The following is a 22719-nucleotide window of genomic DNA, read 5'->3' as shown; positions in this document are numbered from 1 at the left end:
ATTTCAGACTTCTGGCCTCCATTTCTGGCCTCCAGAAATGTGAGAAAGATGGAAGTATGTGTATATATCAAAGGGCAACAAGAGGAATCTTTGAATGATGAGAATATTCTGCTCTTCATTGTATCGATGTCAACATCCTGGTTGTGATTTTGTCCTATAGTTTTGCAAGATGTTATCATTGGGGGAAAACTAGATAAAGGGCATATATAATCTCTCTGTAATATTTCTCACAATTGCATTAGCCATTCTGGCAATATGCTACCCTAGTGTGTGGGTATTCTATAAAGCAACTTTACCCAGTGATAAACCATTTATCCATAGGTCAATGTTCCATGCATTAATGAACATGGACTTTTCAACATTTTGGAAGTAGGATATGGACACATTTGTGCCAGTTAGGGTTGACACTGATATTCACTCTAAGGTGTCAATGCTACTGGGTCTACAGGGCATCAGAACCATTGAAAGGAGTGCTCCTGGTGAGGCAATGCACCTTGTCATAAAGACCTCATATCGTTGTAAAATATCTTTTACCTTTTCCCTCTAATTGTCATTTCTCTCCCCTCTTCTCTCTTCAACAAATGAGTCAGGGGAATCTTATTTTATCCAAGTAGGCATGTATCAGTTTTGTTTTGTTTTTCTTTTTGTTGAAAAGAAAGACAGTCTGTGGTCCAAATCACCTGTAAACTTTACAGAATCCTTACTAGGATTTTATAATCACAAGAGCTTTCCACCATGCAGATGATGAAGTCTGATGTGCAGTCAAAGGAACCAAGTTGACGTCCCCTTTTCCTTCCTGTCAGTTTTTCTGATAGGTTTGCTCTGTTGTCCCAGAAATATTCCCAAGTACTCTTTAAAACTCTAATGATTCGAATGACTTCTTCCCAGAATAAAATAGAAGTGAGTTAACCATTCATCTCTGGGGTGCCTCAGGAGTTAAAACAATCACAAACTACACATGTCCTATCCACACCCCCCGACAGTGATGTAATGCTCCTGAACTTTGCTCCAGTAAATCCCACAGCTGGGTCAGTGCTCAGAGCTAGTCGAGTACATTCATTCATGACTGGCAGTTGTGTTTTTCACGACAGGCACTCTCACCTCTGCTTACAGTGTCTGTAGAATAAATGCACCACAGGGAATCTAAGTAAAACATTTTGACAAATGCTCATAGTTTTCTGTTTTTGGACACCCAAATTTTATCTCACAAACAGAGAACCAAGAGTATGCACTCATTTATTTATTTAAAAAAATTTTTATTGGAGTATAGTTGCTTTACAATGTTGTGTCAGTTTCTACTGTACAGCAAAGTGAATCAGCTATACGTATACGTATATCCCCTCTTTTTAGGATTTCCTTCCCATTTAGGTCACCGCAGAGCATTGAGTGGAGTTCCCTGTGCTATACAGTAGGTTCTCATTAGTTATCTTTTTTTTTTTTTTTTTTTCGGTATGCGGGCCTCTCACTGTTGTGGCCTCTCCCGTTGCGGAGCACAGGCTCCGGACGCGCAGGCTCAGCGGCCATGGCTCACGGGCCCAGCCGCTCCGCGGCATGTGGGATCTTCCCGGACCGGGGCACGAACCCGCGTCCCCTGCATCGGCAGGCAGACTCCTAACCACTGCGCCACCAGGGAAGCCTTAGTTATCTATTTTATACATAGTATCAATAGCACATATATTATGCACTCACTTATACATTAGAAGTCTTTACTCATAAATACTGCATTATACACTCTATACAAAGATACTTAGCTTTTGTAAAGGCCTCTGATAATGGATACTTGTATACAAGTTTGTGACTTTCTACATCTTTGTCATTCTGGGGGTTCCCTTAAATCATCAGGAAAGACTGGGAATGTGGTGAACACAGACATGTTAGCTGGTTTGGAGATTGTCAGAGGGGTTGACCAAGGCAGTTGTTTACCTTCCTCATTAGTATTTTGCAAGTGAAGGAAAAATCAAGAAACATTCATTGAGTACCTACTTAATGTGTAAGGTATTGTACCAGGCTTCGGGAGTGAGGGCAAGCAGCTTACCTGGTCTTTGCTGTCAAGTAGCTTGCAATTTACTAGCAAGAGAAACATGAATATATAAATATAAATATATTCAATAAAAATATTAAATAATAGTGCAAGATGGCTATAAAATCTGCCATGGAATAATAGTTCATTCTGAATTAAATAAATTATACTTAAATACTTGGTCTGAGTTCAGTAGAGGGAGAGAACAATTCAAGCTTGGGTCACAAAAGGAAGGCCTGATAGAAAGCAGAAAGCTGGTAGACTGAGAGCATCTAGGCTAAAGATGCTACTTTCTGATTCTCTAAAGAAATGGACATCATCTAGCTTATCCCTGAGGATCGGGTATATCAGCAACCAATATGTTAATTTTTTAATGATAAAATTTCTTATTTCCCGAAAGCGATTTCAGAATCATTTTTTCTCCCCTCCCTGCCCCTGCCAGTTCCAAACCCTATGTTGCAGTGATACTTGTAATGGGAAAATACTGTGTAGTTTTCTTGCTTTCCCACAAGTTCTTTGACTTCAGCTTTAGAAATTGTCCTGGGGAGCAAGGATTCCTGGGCTGTGGTCAGCACAAAGACTGGGTTAATAAAGTGTTTTTCTCTCTCTATGGGAAGATGACACACATTTCTCCTAGTGTTACTCTGAGTGGAAGGAGTTGAAAAGCTGGCTTAAGATTGCTGGACAGGTAACAGTAAGCCTCCTGATTTACAGCACACATCTCTCTACCTGTGCCTTTTCAGACACTTGTCTGGCTTTTTAGAACATTTCTCTAGCTGTGATTGCACTATCACTAATGATGAGCATGAGTGAAAGGGGCCTCAGTGGACAGAGCTCTGGGCTGCCAGGTAGGGTCCCCTGTCTTCCAACAAATGCCCATTAATTATTTCACAAGCCTTGCATCTCTGCCTGTGAAAATGAAGGAGGTAGGCATCTTTGCTATGATTGATACCATGAGGTCTGTTTGGGGATTTGGATTGATTGTAATTCTACACAGGTAAAACGCCTTACCCATATTTAATAGAAACATACAATATATATTATTTTAAATTCCTCTGTACTCACAAATGCAATCTTTGTTAGCTAGATCCTACCTGTGAGTCTTACCATTTTTTCCCTCTTTTGAAGGTTTCTGGACATTGAAAGTGAAATGGTCAAGTTTGCCAGTTACTATGCTGGCATCGCTGTCGCGGTACTTGTCACAGGATATATTCAAGTTAGTGACGCCTCCATTTTATTTATAGATCAGCAGCTGGGTTCAAAGACGTGACAATGAAATGCAAAATGTGTTCTTTAAAGCTATTCAGAAACCCCAAGGACTACAGCTTTATTTCAGGCAGACAACAGACGGTGGGGAAGGATTCTTCCTCTCAGCTGGGGAGGAACGCTTGTCCAGAGAAATGGAGAATAGACTTTTAGCTTCAGTGTCTCGTTTTCCCCTGCCCTCCCTGCTTCATCCTCTCGTCTAAACTCAGAAATAGACAGCTGTGGGTGTGTTTGTACAGGGAGAGCAAGTACGAACCTTCTTGGTACCTGGAAAAAGCTGGGAGTGGGGAGTAGGAGGAAAGCAAACTTGACTTTCTTTTTCTCTGTTTTTGCTAAAGTCACACCAAACTGCAGTCCAACCGAAGTTCTGTAAACTGAATCCATATTCTAGATTTCAGTTATGGGAGGGCTTGGAGTTAACTCTTATTAAGGAAGAAAAGTATTTCATCTTTTTCCTACTAATGTAGGAAAAATAGTAAATCCCCCCTACTCTCCATTCATTTAAGAATTCCAGGAAGTTAGTGTTAGTTGTAAAGAGAAATGTGTCAATTTTCACCATTCTGGCACTGGAGTTTTAACGACAGTCTTATTTTGCTTGCATGGGGGAAACTATCAGCAAGATTCCCTGCTTATGTCATAATGTTTGTCTTACTTTCTCTGAAAATCATTGTCCAACAGCTGGAAAACAATGTATGAATGCTTATTGGCAGGCTCCTCAGGGGAAAAATTCATCAGAAGTGGCATGCAAAAGTAGTGATTTAAGAGTAATAATTTATTTTTGGTGTGATAAGCCTTCTTTTACACATGAGGGAAGTGAAACTTAGTAAAGTTAACTCTGCAAGTGGCCGATCTGGATTCAAAACCAAGCCTCTGGCTTCCCTGTTTACATTGGTTCGGCTCAGCCCCACTTTCGGCAGCAGATGCCAGAGCTCACACCTTAATTCCCAACAAGAGGCATGCTGTGAATTACTTTTGTCCTTTTCTCAACTGTCATAGTGAAAATATTTTCTTCTGAAAAGAGAAGGGATTAATGACTATTTTTATCACAATGCTAAACATTTCTTGCTCCATTTACAGATATGCTTTTGGGTAATTGCTGCAGCTCGTCAGATACAGAAAATGAGAAAACTGTACTTTAGGAGAATAATGAGAATGGAAATAGGATGGTTCGACTGCAATTCAGTGGGAGAGCTGAATACAAGATTTTCTGAGTAAGTGGCTTGTAGGACTTTTTAATGAATATGTGAATTTTTGCTAATGAAACACTTGTTTCCAAATTAAACAACAATTGGAAACACATTTTCAGTTCTTTTTGATACATTTTGTCTCTTAAGTTGGGCTTTTACAGGGAGCATGGCTTTTTTTCCTAGGATTCACGGCTTCATCAAAATGACTATTTTTTTTAACATCTTTATTGGACTATAATTGCTTCAATGGTGTGTTAGTTTCTGCTTTATAACAAAGTGAATCAGTTATACATATACATATGTCCCCATATCTCTTCCCTCTTGCGTCTCCCTCCCTACCACCCTCCCTATCCCACCCCTCTAGGTGTTCACAAAGCACCGAGCTGATCTCCCTGTGCTATGCGGCTGCTTCCCACTAGCTATCTATTCTACGATTGGTAGTTTGGTAGTGTATATATGTCCATGCCACTCTCTCACTTTGTCCCAGCTTACCCTTCCCCCTCCCCGTATCCTCAAGTCCATTCACTAGTAGGTCTGCATATTTATTCCCGTCTTGCCCCTAGGTTCTTCATGACAATTTTTTTTTCTTTAGATTCCACATATATGTGTTAGCATACGGTATTTGTTTTTCTCTTTCTGAGTTACTTCACTCTGTATGACAGTCGCTAGGTCCATCCACCTCACTACAAATAACTCAGTTTCATTCCTTTTTATGGCTGAGTAATATTCCATTGTATATATGTGCCACATCTTCTTTATTCATTCATCTGTTGATGGACACTTAGGTTGCTTCCATGTACTGGCTACTGTAAATAAAGCTGCAATGAACATTTTGGTACATGACTCTTTTTGAATTATGGTTTTCTCAGGGTATATGCCCAGTAGTGGGATTGCTGGGTCGTATGGTAGTTCTATTTTTAGCTTTTTAAGGACCCTCCATAGTGTTCTCCATAGTGGCTCTATCAATTTACATTCCCAACAACAGTGCAAGAGGGTTCCCTTTTCTCCACACCCTCTCCAGCATTTATTGTTTCTAGAGTTTTTGATGAGGGCCAATCTGACCAGTGTGAGATGATATCTCATTGTAGTTTTGAGTTGCATTTCTCTAATGATTAATGATGTTGAGCATTCTTTCATGTGTTTGTTGGCAATCTGTATATCTTCTTTGGAGAAATGTCTATTTAGATCTTCTGCCCATTTTTGGATTGGTTTGTTTGTTTTTTTGATATTGAGCTGCATGAACTGCTTGTAAATTTTGGAGATTAATCCTTTGTCAGTTGCTTCATTTGCAAATATTTTCTCCCATTCTGAGGGTTGTCTTTTCGTCTTGTTTATGGTTTCCTTTGCTGTGCAAAAGCTTTTAAGTTTCATTAGGTCCCATTTGTTTATTTTTGTTTTTATTTCCATTCCTCTAGGAGGTGTGTCAAAAAGGATCTTGCTGTGATTTATGTCATAGAGTGTTCTGCCTATGATTTCCTCTAAGCGCTTGATAGTGTCTGGCCTTACATTTAGGTCTTTAATCCATTTTGAGTTTATTTTTTTTGTATGGTGTTAGGGAGTGTTCTAATTTCATTCTTTTACATGTAGCTGTCCAGTTTTCCCAGCACCACTTATTGAAGAGGCTGTCTTTTCTGCACTGTATATTCTTGCCTCCTTTATCAAAGATAAGGTGACCACATGTGCGTGGGTTTCTCTCTGGGCTTTCTATCCTGTTCCATTGATCTATTTCTGTTTTTCTGCCAGTGCCATACTGTCTTGATTACTGTATCTTTGTAGTATAGTCTGAAGTCAGGGAGCCTGATTCCTCCAACTCTGTTTTTCTTTCTCAAGATTGCTTTGGCTATTCGGGGTCTTTTGTGTTTCCATACAAATTGTGAAATTTTTTATTCTAGTTCTGTGAAAAATACCAGTGGTAGTTTGATAGGGATTGCATTGAATCTGTAGATTGCTTTGGGTAGTAGAGTCATTTTCACAATATTGATTCTTCCAATCCAAGAACATGGTATATCTCTCCATCTATTTATATCATCTTTAATTTCTTTCATCAGTGTCATAATTTTATGCATACAGGTCTTTTGTCTCCTTAGGTAGGTTTATCCCTAGATATTTCATTCCCTTTGTAGCAATGGTAAATTAGAGTGTTTTCTTAATTTCACTTTCAGATTTCTCATCATCAGTTTATAGGAATGCAAGAGATTTCTGTGCTTTAATTTTGTATCCTGCTACATTACCAAATTCATTGATTAGCTCTAGTAGTTTTCTGGTAGCATCTTTAGGGTTCTCTATGTATAGTACCATGTCATCTGCAAATAGTGACAGATTTACTTCTTCTTTTCTGATTTGGATTCCTTTTATTTCTTTTTCTTCTCTGATTGCTGTGCTAAAAATTCCAAAACTATGTTGAATAAGAGTGGTGAGAGTGGGCAACCTTGTCTTGTTCCTGATCTTAGTGGAAATGGTTTCAGGTTTTCACCATTGAGGATGATGTTGGCTGTGGGTTTGTCATGTATGGCCTTTATTATTTTGAGGTAAGAAGTTCCCTGTATGCCTACTTTCTGGAGAGTTTTTATCATAAATGGGTATTGAATTTTGTCGAAAGCTTTCTCTGTATATGTTGAGATGATCATATGGTTTTTCTCCTTCAACTTGCTAGTACGGTGTATCACATTGACTGATTTGCATATATTGAAGAATCCTTGCATTAGTGGGATAAACCCCACTTGATCATGGTGTATGATCTTTTAATGTGCTGTTGGATTCTGTTTCCTAGTATTTTGTTGAGGATTTTTGCATCTATATTCATCAGTGATATTGGCCTGTAGTTTTCTTTTTTTGTGACCTCTTTGTCTGGTTTTGGTATCAGAGTGATAGTGGCCTCGTAGAATGAGTTTGAGAGTGTTCCTCCCGCTGCTATCTTTTGGAAGAGTTTGAGAAGGATAGGTGTTAGCTCTTCTCTAAATGTTTGATAGAATTCACCTGTGAAGCCATCTGGTCCTGGGCGTTTGTTTGTTGGAAGATTTTTAATCACAGTTTCAATTTCAGTGCTTGTGATTGGTCTGTTCATATTTTCTGTTTCTTCCTGGTTCAGTCTCAGCAGGTTGTGCATTTCTAAGAATTTTTCCATTTCTTCCAGGTTGTCCATTTTATTGGCATACAGTTGCTTGTAGTAATCTCTCATGATCCTTTGTATTTCTGCAGTGGCAGTTGTTACTTCTCCTTTTTCATTTCTAATTCTATTGATTTGAATATTCTCCCTTTTTTTCTTGATGAGTCTGGCTAATGGTTTATCAATTTTGTTTATCTTCTCAAAGAACCAGCTTTTGATTTTGTTGACCTTTGCTATTGTTTCCTTCATTTCTTTTTCATTTATTTCTGATCTGATCTTTATGATTTCTTCCTTCTGCTAACTTTGGGGGTTTTTGTTGTTTTTCTTTCTCTAATTGCTTTAGGTGTAAGGTTAGGTTGTTTATTTGAGATGTTTCTTTTTTCTTAAGGTAGGACCCTTTTGCTATAACTTCCCTCATAGAACTGCTTTTGCTGCATCCCATAGGTTTTGGGTTGTCATGTTTTCATTGTCATTTGTTTCTAGGTATTTTGTGATTTCCTCTTTGATTTCTTCAGTGATCTGTTGGTTATTAAGTAGTGTATTGTCTAGCCTCCATGTGTTTGTATTTTTCACAGATTTTTTTTCCTGTAATTGATATCTAGTCTCATAGCATTATGGTCAGAAAAGACACTTGATATGACTTCAATTTTCTTAAATTTACCAAGGCTTGATTTGTGACCCAAGATATGATCTATCCTGGAGAATGTTCCATGAGCACTTGAGCAGAATGTGTATTCTGTTGTTTTGGGGTGGAATGTCCTATAAATATCAATTAAGTCCATCTTGTTTAACGTATCATTTAAAGCTTGTGTTTCCTTATTTATTTTCATGTTGGATGATCTGTCCATTGGTGAAAGTGGGGTGTTAAAGTCCCCTACTATTAATGTGTTACTGTCAATTTCCCCTTTTATGGCTGTTAGTATTTGTCTTATGTATTGGAGTGCTCCTATGTTGAGTGCATAAATATTTACAATTGTTATATCTTCTTCTTGGATTGATCCCTTCATCATTATATAGTGTCCTTCTTTGTCTCTTGTAATAGTCTTTGTTTTAAAGTCTATTTTCTCTGATATGAGAATTTCTACTCCAGCTTTCTTTTGATTTCCATTTTCATGGAATATCTTTCTCCATCCCCTCACTTTCAGTCTGTATGTGTCCCTAGGTCTGAGGTGGGTCACTTACAGACAGCATATATATGGGTCTTGTTTCTGTATCCATTCAGCCAATCTATGTCTTTTGGTTGGAGCATTTAATCCATTTACATTTAAGGTAATTATTGATATGTATGTTCCTATTACCATTTTCTTAATTGTTTGGGGTTTGTTATTGTAGGTCTTTGCCTTCTCTTGTGTTTCCTGCCTAGGAATTTCCTTTAGCATTTGTTGTAAAGCTGGTTTGGTGGTGCTGAGTTCTCTTAGCTTTTGCTTGTCTGTAAAGGTTTTAATTTCTCCATCAAATCTGAATGAGATCCTTGCTGGGTAGAGTAATCTTGGTTGTAGTTTTTTCTCCTTCATCACTTTAAATATGTCCTGCCACTCCCTTCTGGCCTGCAGGGTTTCTGCTGAAAGATCAGTTGTTCACCTTATGGGGATTCCCTTGTGTGTTATTTGTTGTTTTTCCCTTGCTGGTTTGAATACTTTTTCTTTGTATTTAATTTTTGATAGTTTGACTCATATGTGTCTTGGCATGTTTCTCCTTGCATTTATCCTGTATGGGACTCTCTGTGCTTCCTGGACTTGATTAACTATTTCCTTTCCCATATTAGTGAAGTTTTCAACTATAATCTCTTCATATATTTTCTCAGTCCCTTTCTTTTTCTCTTCTTCTTCTGGGACCCCTATAATTCGAATGTTGGTGCATTTAATGTTGTCCCAGAGGTCTCTGAGACTGTCCTCAATTGTTTTCATTCTTTTTTCTTTATTCTGCTCTCAGGTAGTTATTTCCACTATTTTATCTTCCAGGTCACTTATCCCTTCTTCTGCCTCAGTTATTCTGCTATTGATCCCTTCTAGAGAATTTTTAATTTCATTTATTGTGTTGTCCATCACTGTTTGTTTGCTCTTTAGTTCTTCTAGGTCCTTATTAAATGTTTCTTGTATTTTCTCCATTCTATTTCCAAGATTTTGGATCATCTTTACTATCATTATTCTGAATTCTTTTTCAGGTAGACTGCCTATTTCCTCTTCATTTTTTAGGTCTGGTGTGGCTTTGCCTTGCTCCTTCATCTGCTGTGTGTTTCTCTGTCTTCTTATTTTGCTTAACTTACTGTGTTTGGGTTCTCCTTTTCGCAGTCTGCAGGTTCGTAGTTCCCGTTGTTTTTGGTGTCTGTCCCCAGTGGCTAAGGTTGGTTCAGTGGGTTGAGTATGTTTCCTGGTTGGGGGGACTAGTGCCTGTGTTCTGGTGGATGAGGCTGGATCTTGTCTTTCTGGTGGGCAGGTCCACGTCTGGTGGTGTGTTTTGGGGTGTCTGTGGCCTTATTATGATTTTAGGCAGTCTCTCTGATAATGGATCGTGTTGTGTTCCTGTCTTGCTAGTTGTTTGGCATAGGGTGTCCAGCACTGTAGCTTGCTGGTCGTTGAGTGGAGCTGGGTTTTGGCGTTGAGATGGAGATCTATGGGAGATTTTCACCGTTTGATATTACGTGGAGTTGGAAGGTCTCTTGTGGACCAGCGTCCTGAAATTGGCTCTCCCACCTCAGAGGCACAGCCCTGATACCTGGCTGGAGCACCAAGAGCCTGTCATCCACATGGAAAAAGAGAAAAAGGGACAAAAATATATATATCATTGCTCCCAAAGTCCACCTCCTCAATTTGGGGTGATTCGTTGTCTATTCAGGTATAACACAGATGCAGCGTACATCAAGTTGATTGTGGAGATTTAATCCACTGCTCCTGAGGCTGCTGGGAGAGATTTCCCTTTCTCTTCTTTGTTCACACAGCTCCCGCAGTTCAGCTTTGGACTTGGACCCGCCTCTGTGTGTAGGTCGCCTGAGGGTGTCTGTTCTTCGCTCAGACAGGACGGGGTTAAAGGAGCAGCTGATTCGCGCGCTCTAGTTCACTCAGGCCATGGGGAGGGAGGGGCAAGGAGTGCGGGGCGAGCCTGCGGCGGCAGAGGCCGCCATGATGTTGCACCAGCCTGAGGTGCGCCGTGCGTTCTCCCAGGGAAGTTGTCCCTGGATCACGGGACCCTGGCAGTGGCGGGCTGCACAGACTACCGAGAGGGGAGGTGTGGAGAGTGACCTGTGCTCGCACATAGGCTTTTTGGTGGCAGCGGCAGCAGCCTTAGCGTCTCATGCCCGTCTCTGAGGTCTGCGCTGATAGCCACGGCTCGCGCCCGTCTCTGGAGCTCCTTTAGGCAGCGATCTTAATCCCCTCTGCTCGTGCACCAGTAAACAAAGAGGCAGGAAGAAGTCTCTTGCCTCTTCGGCAGCTCCAGACGTCTCCCGGACTCCCTCCCGGCTAGCCATGGCTCACTAACCCCTTCAGGCTGTGTTCACGTCGCCAACCCCAGTCCTCTCCCAGCTTCCGACCGAAGCTCGAGCCTCAGCTCCCAGCCCCCGTCCGCCCCGGCGGGTGAGCAGACAAGCCTCTCAGGCTGGTGAGTGCTGGTCGGCACCGACCCTCTGCGGGAATCTCTCCGCTTTGCCCTCCGCACCTCTGTTACTGCGCTCTCCTCCGCGGGCCCGAAGCTTCCCCCCTCCGCCACCCACAGTCTCCACCCGCGAAGGGGCTTCTAGTGTGTGGAAACCTTTCCTCCTTCACAGCTCCCTCCCACTGGTGCAGGTCCCGTCCCTATTCTTTTGTCTCTGTTTTTTCTTTTTCCTTTTGCCCTACTCAGGTACGTGGGGGCGTTTCTTGTCTTTTGGGAGGTCTGAGGTCTTCTGCGAGCGTTCAGTAGATGTTCTATAGGAGTTGTTCCACATGTAGATGTATTTCTGATGTATATGTGGGAAGGAAGGTGATCTCCACGTCTTACTCTTCCGCCATCTTGAAGCTCCTCCAAAATGACAATAAGAATTGAAAATCGGGATACTATAATTTGGTTTGTAGGTCCTGGACTAAAATACTAGAAATGAAGTATTATAGAAGAGAGTTTAAAGGATGTAGGGTTATTTGATCTTAAAAGAAGAAATTGAGGAATGTCACCATCTATTTACATACCCATAAGGAAAACAATACGATTAGAAAGAATTATCTTGCTTTGTCTGTTAACATAATTTCCACATATAGTGACAAAAACAAAAAAAAATTCAAAATAGTTTGAGGAAGATTCAAACTGAAAAACTAGATTTAAATCTAGTTTACACCTAAATACTAGTTTGGGTCATTAATAGTGCCCCCCCAGCCATAATTTTTGAATGAGCCCTGAGTAAAGAGAACCATTGAACCGTGTTGAATTTAAGTTTGAGGTCCCATGAAAGACAGTTAGTGTGTAGTGTAGTGAAGATAAAAGCAGACTGAATGTTGGGGCCCCTAGACTCCAGCACTCATTCTGCCCTTTACTTACTTTGACCTTGAACAGATACTTAACCTTGCTAGAATACAATTGTGTAATCTCTCTGTAATGTCTAAGGTCCTTTTTTGCTATCAAGTCCTGAGCCTTGGTTGCTCTATCTGGACAAGAGATTATGGGAATGTTCACAGGAATATGAATTTAATGTAATTATCATCAACCAATACTCAGGAGCACTTACCCTATGCAAGGCATAAAGATATACCACAGAGCTCCTGATCTCAAGGAACTTACAGCCTAGTAGGAGGGATAAAGGATTCAAGCAAGTAATCAGAGCTAACATACATTGATTGCTTACTGTATGCTAGGCACTGGTCTACATATTGGCTTGGCCAAAAAGTTCGTTCGGATTTTCCATATGTTACAGAAAAACCCGAACGAACTTTTGAGCCAAGCCAATACTTTACGTGTATTAACTAATCCTCACTGCGACCGACTGAGGTAGGTTCTGTTTTTATCCGCATTTTATAGATGAGGAAACTGAGACACAGAAAGGCTAAGTAACTTGCCCAAGAAGAGCTTGTGTTTAAACTCGGGGTCTGGCTCCAGAGTCTGTGCTGTTAACCACAATTCTATACTGCCTATAAGCAGAAAGCAATAATTACATACACATACATATACACATATATACAGATTAATTACATTGCTATGGAAACACAGGAAAGAAGATATTACTTCTCCCTGAGGGATTATATAAATTTTTATGAAATAGGTGGTATGTGAGTAGAACCTTGAGGCTGAAAAGATTTAGCAGGTATAAAGGAAAGAAGGGCTGTTTAGGACAAACCAAGGATGTTAGCTTTAAGAAAGAAAGAGACAAGTAAAAGGGTTTCCAAAAGTCTTTGCCTATGTTGAATGAACACCAGTCAGGAAAACTGGATTAAGGACACACTCCCTTGGCTATGAGGGGAGAGGCTTGCTGCCCTCCCAAGCTGCAGCAAAATTTCCAAGATGTGAGAAGCTATTAAGTTTCCCAAGGTCAATGGGGTACAGAAATAGGAGTGTTTAGAAAGGAAAGATTGTACTTTCTCAGCAAGATATTGAATTGACCAAATTCAGTTTTAGTGACCAAAGCCTCTCTTGTTTCTAGTGATATTAACAAAATCAATGATGCCATTGCCGACCACATGGCCATTTTCATTCAGCGCATGACCACGAGCGTCTGTGGGTTCCTGCTGGGATTTTACCGGGGTTGGAAACTGACCTTGGTTATTATCTCTGTCAGCCCTCTCATTGGGATTGGAGCAGCCGTCATTGGTCTGGTAAGAATGTCTTCTCACTTCTCTCCATGGGAAGACTTTTGCACTGAGAAACAGCCAGAAATGTGAAGCTTGATTCCCTTCTCCTGAGTACGTTTAGTCAACATCATTATCACCATTTTGATTTATTTTGTTTGATTATTACTCAGTATCAAATAACATTCCATTATTAGATTAGGGATTAATAATGTTTTAATAACACAAATATTATGTATTAATAACAATAACAACTACATTAAGTGAATATTTACTATTTTGCCAGGCACTATTAGGAGCCTCAAGGACATGATCTCTAATTTTATAACAACCTTATAAAGTATTAATGCCATTTTAAATATAAGAAATGGAGGCTCAGAGAGGTAAAGGGACTTGCCTGGAACTGCACAGCCAGTGAATGACAGAATAGGATTCAAATTCAAGGAAGCCTGATTCTAAATCCCTACTCGCTCTGCAGTGTGCCTGTGGCTTCCCGTGGTCTCCCAAGTTCAGATGCTCCCCTCAGAAAGGCCCAACAAATAAAAGAGATTTCTACAATTACACTGTATTCTCCATTCCATCTGATCAGTTTCAGAGAGAGGGTTATCTGACCCATTCAGAGAAGTATCCCAGCCACAGTTCCATTCCCCAGGTATGCAGCCCAAGAAAAAGTATAAGAGTAGGAATTTGGGGTCATCCCAGTTAAAAAAACACTCCCAAGGACTGAGAAATTATTCTATTTTACTTTTAGAGCAGCCACATTAGATAACAGGTCATGGGATCAAGCACACTAATAATTTGCTGTAAATGAGAATAGAATTTAAGTGAAAAGCTGCACACACATTCACATCATTGAGCAACAGGTACCGATCTCCATGACTGTATTTTCTAGCAAAATATTCTCTACACTCCACTGGCTGTATTACTCAAGCGTTTCCCAGGTAATACAGAGTGACAGTAGCAAAGAGCTCATTCCACTTAACTAGGTCACCACCTGGCTCTACCACCTGGCTCAAGAAAGATATGTTCAACTTGTCAAAATGTCAGTTTCCTCATTGTTAAAATAAGGTTAGTACCTCCCAAAGTCATTGTGATGACTCAAGGCATTATCCATGTTATGCACTTAGCATGGCATCTGGCACAGAATTAATTACTAAAGAGATATTAGCTTTTATTTTTTTCCCAATCCACCAAATCATGCAAGTTTTACAACAGTCTTTCCTACCAAATGCTTTCCAGCTGCACTCCAGGGAAGCCTCAACTTCCACAGAGGGTCACTGGGCAGTCTGCAAACATTTGATTCAGCATTTTTTTCCCTCCAAAAAAATTTAATCTCTTTCTTCAAGCCCACAAAAGATTAATATTCACACTCAAATGGATCATATGTCACGTTTTAACATGTTGGAGACCAACAACATAAACTGGTTAGCTTGATTTCAAGTAGGCTCAAAGCACAGTTTCTCTTGTCGTCTCAGTGTCCATATTTCAGCTTCTTGTAAATGTGTCACCAACTTGGAATGTTGTAGCTCTGCACTTGTTTCTTCTTGAATTCAGGTGTGTGCATGTTTGTGTAAAATGATACGAGCAATTTCACTAAGCTCAATTCAAAAAGCAGGACAAAAAAAGGTGGAGGGGGCAATATATGACATATTAGAATATGACATATTAGAACTGATCGTAGCTTTGTATGCCTTTGTATTACTTTTATATACCTATGATGGGAAACATGAACAACTGTTAGATATTTCCCAATATACATCTTTTAAGTTCCTATATCAGTTTAATTGAAGTATCAAGAGATTCTTTAATGTGCCATTACAATAAAAACTGATAACATTTGCAACTACTTAATTTTCTCCTTACTATGGCTCATTACATATTTCAGAAATAAATTAGAAGAGGATTGTCGTAAAAACTGCCATACCATCCAAAGTCAAATTTTAATGTTGATTAAAATAGCCTTACTTTCCTTTATTGTTGCCTCAATTCACAAGATTTATAAAATGTGGACTTGTGAAATAAATATATTGTAATAAAATACCACTTTTACTTATCTTATATGTTAAAATTCTGTCTAAGATTTTATTTGATAAGGGTTTTGCTGCTAAAAATTTGGAAAAACTTGGAAGATAAACTCCCTTAGTCTGGGTACTATATATATTTTTAGGTTTCTGAGTCAGTTAATCTTTCACATTTGCTTTTTCCCCTTCTTGTTTCTTAATCTGTGCCGGGGAAGTCTTTGGTGGTTGATTCTAACTAGGACTCTATCCAGGTCCAATTTTAGAAAAACTAACTTGTTTAATATTAAGTGCAATGTCTTTTTCTTTCCTTTTGTAAAAAGCGAAACTAGTTAGTTGAGTCCCTACAGTTGAGTCAAGTGGTGTAATATTTATCTGAAGCTTTCTCCTATGGAATTACCTCTGCTGCATCATGCCTTTGCATGCTCAGACCCTCTCCCTTATTCTTTATTCTAATGAATATGACACCTGCATGGGCCTTTGGTCTTTGCATGTGGTATTTGTCTGTAAACTGTGACATGGCCTTTGGACAATAGCAATGACCTCTGACATGGTTTGACTTGAAAACATCATTAATATGATGACTGAAACATTGTGGTCACATAGAATGCCCTATTTAGGACATACTCTGTGAGAAGTTTTGTTGAGGCTGACTTTTAATGGAGTCATTTTGATATGTCAACAACCAAACACCCATGGATGAGGCTTAATAACATGGCTCAAACTTGGACCAAATTCTTTCCTCGGTAAATGCTGTTCCAGTGGGCATCTAGTCTTGTATTAAACTGTGCTACAAAAAAAAAAAACAAACCTGTGCTACTTGTTTGTTCTGCTAGATGAATAAGTGAACGGCGGAGTGACTTCCCTAATTATCTGGTCTTCACATTTTATTTTTTTCATTTGGACTTCAGAGTGTGTCCAAGTTTACGGACCATGAATTGAGGGCCTATGCCAAAGCAGGGGCAGTGGCTGATGAAGTCATCTCATCTATTCCAACAGTGGCTGCTTATGGTGGTGAGAAAAAAGAGGTTGAAAGGTTAGTTAATTGAAATGTCTGCCACTTTCCTGAACTTTGTTGATCTGCATACTACCCTGAATCTTCCCCATTTTTTATAAAGTGGCAGATTCACCTTGCTATGGTACCCTGAGGGAGCTTTTGTTCAAGAGGTAGCTAAGCTAAGCAATTAGATTGGTCAAAGCACCTACAAAAGACTCCCAAGCCTTTAGCTCTGTGTTCTTGAAGATGATGCAGTCTGTGGCTTTTAGAAAGCCATCTTAGGTTGGATATTTGTTTCAAGCTCTGATGGTGTGTGTGTACACACACCATACTTCATGCCAGTCTAAAACACTGTCTTCTGACATTAAGGAAAAGCCTACCTGATCTGAAATGCAATTTTGCACATTTTTATTGAGCACTTTTTTATTCAGTGTGTTTTATTCAGCTACTGTACTATATGCTCTTTTTAAGTCTAAGATTTCCATTTAATCAAATAAAATTTAGCATTGATCTATTATAGACTATCATTCTAGGAGATTAACTGTTAATGAAAATCAAAACCTAAATGACCAAAACAACACAGTTGTCAAAACTTTGATTTTATTTATTCTTCCATTTATCTAGAGTGCTTATTGGGTGCCAGGTACTGATTTTATAAAACAGCCACCAACTTAACTAAACTTTTATTTCATATGTTGTAGATCTAGTATGATCACATTCTCAGTTGCTACCAAATTCACCAAATGAAAAAGAGAATAGGATTTACAACCTCTGATTATCCTCTTTTCATTTTTTTTCTTTTGCTTCTTTTGTTTGTGGTTACCTTACTTCTCATAAAAAATTGCATTAGCATATTTCCTCCACTATGGAAGATATTATCTTTCATGTCATGTGACTTAATGAGAGAATTCAAACACAAATAATACTAGACCCCTCATGGGTCTAGTAATTTTCAATACATTAGTATTGAAAATTCTTTTTGGGGGGGCAAAGCTTACCCCACTGTACTCATCCAAGAAGTAATCAACTATGAGGCTTTGTTAGGCATCATCCTTTCAAGACATTGTCATTGCCAGGTTGAAGCAAATTTTAAGGAACTACACAGGCATTATCGTTGTTTTCTTCCCATAAACCTGCTCTGTGTTTGGAATGACTTTATAATCATTGATTAAAACCACTGCATTGGGCTTCCCTGGTGGCGCAGTGGTTGAGAATCCGCCTGCCGATGCAGGGGACACGGGTTCGTGCCCTGGTCCGGGAAGATCCCACATGCCGCGGAGCAACTGAGCCCGTGAGCCATGGCCGCTGAGCCTGTGCGTCCGGAGCCTGTGCTCCGCAGCGGGTGAGGCCACAACAGTGAGAGGCCCGCATACCGCAAAAAAAAAAAAAAAAAAAAAACCACTGCATTGTGGCCTGTTTTAAACATTTTAACTTGAACTGCTGCTGCTGCTGTTGCTGTTGCTGTTGCTGAAATAGACTCAAATGTTTTCTCTTCACAGGTATGAGAAAAATCTTGTGTTTGCCCAGCGCTGGGGAATTAGAAAAGGGATAGTGATGGGATTCTTTACTGGATTCATGTGGTGTCTCATCTTCTTGTGTTATGCTTTGGCCTTCTGGTATGGTTCCAGACTCGTCCTGGATGATGGAGAATATACAGCAGGAACCCTTATCCAGGTACTTCCATTTTGATGACCGAGATAGAACATTTCCTGCCGGTATCTCAGAGAAGTCCACAGTGAAGGCATTCTGTTTATCCTATTAGTGTCTGAAGGAGGAAAGCCTCAACGATTTGATGGAGTCCATCTGTATGCCTTTTATAGTAAAGGGATGCTGAGCATTTGAGTTCATGAGACTCGTGATTTCATGCTTTCCAATCAACAGAAGATTTTATAGCTGTAAAACAATGATTTTTCTGATTGAGTCCAAAAGATGAAAATGGAAAGTCAGGGATCTCCTAGCTAAAAATTAACAGCTTATGTGGTTGAGCTTAATAATGGCATAAGATATGTGCTAATGGACATAGTTGTTAAATACACTCACTCATAGTTACTAAAATACAAAGCCAATAATATCCTCAACTGAACAGGGAATACAAGTATATTTTATTTCTCACTTGCACTGTAGCCATGCTATAGCTAATGCCTTGGCTACTTTAATTTCCAGTATCTTTTCAGTTGTCCTTTCAAGAATTAATTATTGAGCATCTACTATATGCCAGACTCATGCAAAGTGTAGAGAATTCAGTAGTGAGCAAAAGAAATGTGATATTTGCCTTGATGGAATTTACAGTTTAGCGGGGAAGCTAAACAATAAATAATCACATAATGCGTAATGATGATGGTATTATATGCTACAGAGGACAGGGACCTCGACAGTGAATAGCAGGTGTGGATGGAGTCAGGGAAAGCTCTTCCTCCCGCTCATCTTTCCTCCTTAGCTTACAGCGCCTCTCCTTACAGTTAGACTGTTGTCATTGTTCAAATTCCCAACTGGATGACACTTCCCCAGTCAGGTCTTTCATGCTCATCCAATCTTTTATTATCCTGCATGGTTTACTGAACTTTTCCTTCAGAGTCCTTGAATGAATCTGAACAGTTGCATTTATTTACATTTGTTCCTGTCCCTTCCCACCCTCACACAGTAAGCTCCATGAGGTCAGGGAGGTAAAACATGAAATATATGTTCCATTTGGTCTGTTAATTATTCAATAAATTATATTAATTTTAAAAGCATGGAAGTAGTTTCATGTAAGATTCTTTAAAAAAATATTTTGGCTCCAGATTCTAGGTAGGACAGGCATCAATTAAATAAAACAAAATACCAAAATTTTGTGCACCAGAAATTTGCTAGCCAGAAGCCTGCAAGTTAAGACCTACTGCTTTTATATAAATACATCTCTAGGGAAAGTTGAATAGAAATTTCACCTGCAAATAGAAATGATTATTAGAGGTCAGACCATAATCATTCTAAGGCACTGACTTTATTTCATTAAGAGCATGGTAATACACTAAGAATGACTTTTTAAAATTCAGTTTTTCTTTGAAAGATAAACAGCTGGCATCACTTGAAGTTTGTTTAAAAAATTAAATATGATAAATCATGTTAAAATGTTTTGTAAACCTTAAAGGGATAGCATAGATGGAAAGTGTTACTATTATCGTAATTTAACCACTTTCTTAATAACTTTAATATAGCTTTGCACATTTGAAAAGCCAGTGAAGGTACTGCAGGTCTAAAATCTGACTGTAAAGTCCTTTGTCTTTATTGACCTAATGATTCTTAAGAACTTTCAGCTTTACCAAACTAGAAATACCAGTAGTTGACTTTAGTCTCAGCAGCTTGTATCTGCTCTCTCTGCAGAAAGATATGCACTGAGAAAAGACATCCTTCTTTTGATTCCTTGCCTGCAAGGAGGGGACAGAAGTGTGTACAAATAACAGTTCAGAGGGAAAAATGAAAAAATGGTAAATTGAAAATACACAATTCCAGTTGGAATCACTGAGTTACCCTTGGTAACTCTCTCCAGCGAAGATCCAATTTTATGGTTCTGTTAAAAGATAAACTGAGGCATATTAAAATTTTTAGAAGTTTGTTTGAGAAAACATAATTCCTATTGGGCACACCAAACCAGAAGTGGAAGAAGAAGGGGGGTGGTCTATTAATAAAAGCTAGGGGAATAATAATAAAATTAATAAAAAATTTTAAAAAATTAAAAAATTAATAAAAATTTTTTTAAAAATTAATAAAAGCTAGGGGAAAGACTTTTATAGAGAAGAGGAGGAAGCAAAGCAAAGGAATTATTTGATAGACAGTAGCTTAAGTAATTGCCTTATTGGGGAAAGCCTAATTGGCTGTTTGTGATTGGTTGTCCTTAGGTTTTGATTTCTTAGCCTTGAGGCATGCAGGCTTAGATTCTGGTCGCTTATGTAGGCTGTTACATTAGGTGGCATTAAAGCCACCTTGGTCTAACGGTGTCCTTGTTTAACTCATTTAACAAGTTCTCACCTTCAAGTTTCCTGCCCTCTGGATTATAGGCTACTCTATACCTTCTGTAAATAATTCCTTCTCTCAGCTGATATTTCTTGAGTACTTACTATGTGCAGACATGGCACACTATGTGTCTCTAACATTTTAATCATCAATAACTAACCTCACCTCCTTTTCCTAAACTTTTCCTTGCAAGCCTCCACTTACATCTTAAGAAACTTTTCTTTGGGAAGATGAGAGACATTCTTTAACAGTATAATCATTGGTAAGCATTCCCTTTCTGGTTCTCTCTCTCCCTCTCTCTCTCTCTCGAGTGTGCTTGCACTTTTTTGGCCATGCTCTGAGCAACAAACTATAAAGGCTGAGTTTGCATAAGCTGAGTTGAGTGTTTTTAATACATTAAACTAATTAACAATTAGGTTAATCTAACACATTTTGTGATGCACAAAATCATTATTGGCTGCACAGTAATTGGGCATAAATGGTAAGTATTTCACGTAAATGACTGTAATTAGTATCACTTGTACATGGACAAAAAACATACTCTATGATCTAAAAAAAAAAGATGAAAAAAAAAGATGAAAGGGAACTGAAAGGTGCTGATGGCTGCTCTTTCATGCCCCTCTAAAGTTTCAGGACTTGATAATGAAAAAGTAACAGCAGTAATAGAGAGGATCATTATTCAGTGTATACAAGGTGTCAAGCACTGAGTGAAGTATTTAATATAATTACCATGTGTAATACTCACAACTTCATTCTGTAATTGATGCCATTATGCTACCAGTTAAAAATGAAGTGGAACCATGAGGTTGAGAAATATATACCAGATAGCACAGGGTAGGATTTGAGCTCAGATCTCTGTGACTCTGAGGCTTGACCTATTAACTATTGTTTTCCTGTTTCTGAATCTCTTCCAAGGGGCCACAGATCCCTTTTTATTTAATTAATTTATTTACTTATTTAATTGAACTCTAGTTGATTTACAATGTTGTGATAGTTTCAGGTGTAGAGCAAAGTGATTCAGTTTTTTATATATGTATATATATACTTTTTCAGATTCTTTTCCATTATAGGTTATTACAAGATATTGAATATAATTCCCTGTGCTATACAGTAGGACCTTGTTGTTTATCTATTTTATATATAGTAATGTGTATTCATTAATCCCAAACTCCTAATTTATCCCTTCCCCCCTTTCCCATTTGGTGACCATAAGTTTATTTTCTATGAACAGATCCCCTTTTCTCCAGCACAGCACACCCACAGATAAATTATTCCCCAGAGGTCTCTTTTGCCCTCCCTATTCCCACACCACAGTCCACAGGGCTGAAGAGTGAGATATTTGGGGTGAGAAATGATGTGTGCTAGCTACTGCAATGGTATTAGGATGTGTGCCTCTGTCTGTCTCACTCCCTCTTTCCCTGAGGACCCCGAGAGAGATGTTTGCTTGAGGTAGTGCTTGCAAAGCCAAGCTGAGCAAGGGTTTGACTCCAAACCAGTTCAGGCCACCAGTGAGTTGGTCTAGAATCAGCAAACCATGGCCCACAAGTCAAATCCAGCCTGTGGCCTGTTTTTCTAAATAAAGTTTTATTGGAACATAGCTACAGTCATTCATTTCCTACTGTCTATGACTGCTTTTGTACTACATAGTCAAGGAATTGAGTTGAATAATTGCTTCAGCCCATATAGCCTAAAAAGCCTAAAATCTTTACTAACTGGCCCTTTATGGAAAGTGTTTACTGACCCCTGAACTAGGACATGTGGAAGGCTTCTTTTGCTCAGTTAGAAAGACCTCTGATGAGGGTGGTCTTAACACAAATTAGACCACAAGTACTGTTCTGTCTGTTCATCTTCTCACTTCCTAAGTGTGGAATCTCACTTCTTTCATCATCATCATCACTATTATTTATGTGGCTGACATTGGATTAATTACCTTTACACACATTATCATTTACTTCTCATAACAATCCCTTGAGGTATATGCAATCATTATCCCTGTGTTACAGATAATGAACTACTGGGGCTTGAGATAGTAAGTAATCTGCCAGTGGGAGGAAGTACCTGCCATAATTAAGGAAAAGGACAGATGAAGGACAGATGAAGAGAGAATGTTTGTCCCCATGCCTAGAATAAAGAATTCAGGGAGAAGGCAAGAAGGGGCTGGCCCACAGCATCTGGATATATCGAATAGAGAGGTTACTGAGAGGGAGGAGATGCCTGACTGGCTTTGAGAAGCCCCATGGTTCAGCCATAAGGGAGAAAGAGAATGGGGAGGGACTCAGGTATTTTGCCCTGATGTGCTATAACCCATGGGAAGAATCCAGCTCATGAAACCACCACAGGCTATGTTCATTCGATTACCCGAAAAAGGCTACATTCATGCAGGTGCCA

At 39.2% G+C, this 22719-nt stretch overlaps 1 protein-coding gene across 1 annotated transcript in view; it reads left to right on the top strand.

Annotated features, from left to right (window-relative positions):
* Window positions 1-22719, top strand: part of ABCB11 (ATP binding cassette subfamily B member 11) — an 85031-nt gene that overhangs the window by 10278 nt on the left and 52034 nt on the right. The window contains exons 5-9 of the mRNA XM_059053947.2: window positions 3149-3236; window positions 4364-4497; window positions 13182-13353; window positions 16256-16380; window positions 17841-18015. Of these exons, the coding sequence (XP_058909930.1) occupies window positions 3149-3236; window positions 4364-4497; window positions 13182-13353; window positions 16256-16380; window positions 17841-18015 (694 nt within the window). The remainder of the gene's footprint in view (window positions 1-3148; window positions 3237-4363; window positions 4498-13181; window positions 13354-16255; window positions 16381-17840; window positions 18016-22719) is intronic.

Source organism: Kogia breviceps, chromosome 2, assembly GCF_026419965.1.
Source record: "Kogia breviceps isolate mKogBre1 chromosome 2, mKogBre1 haplotype 1, whole genome shotgun sequence".
In the NCBI taxonomy this organism is placed as follows: domain Eukaryota; kingdom Metazoa; phylum Chordata; class Mammalia; order Artiodactyla; family Physeteridae; genus Kogia; species Kogia breviceps.
This window is presented reverse-complemented; position numbering and strand designations above follow the sequence as displayed.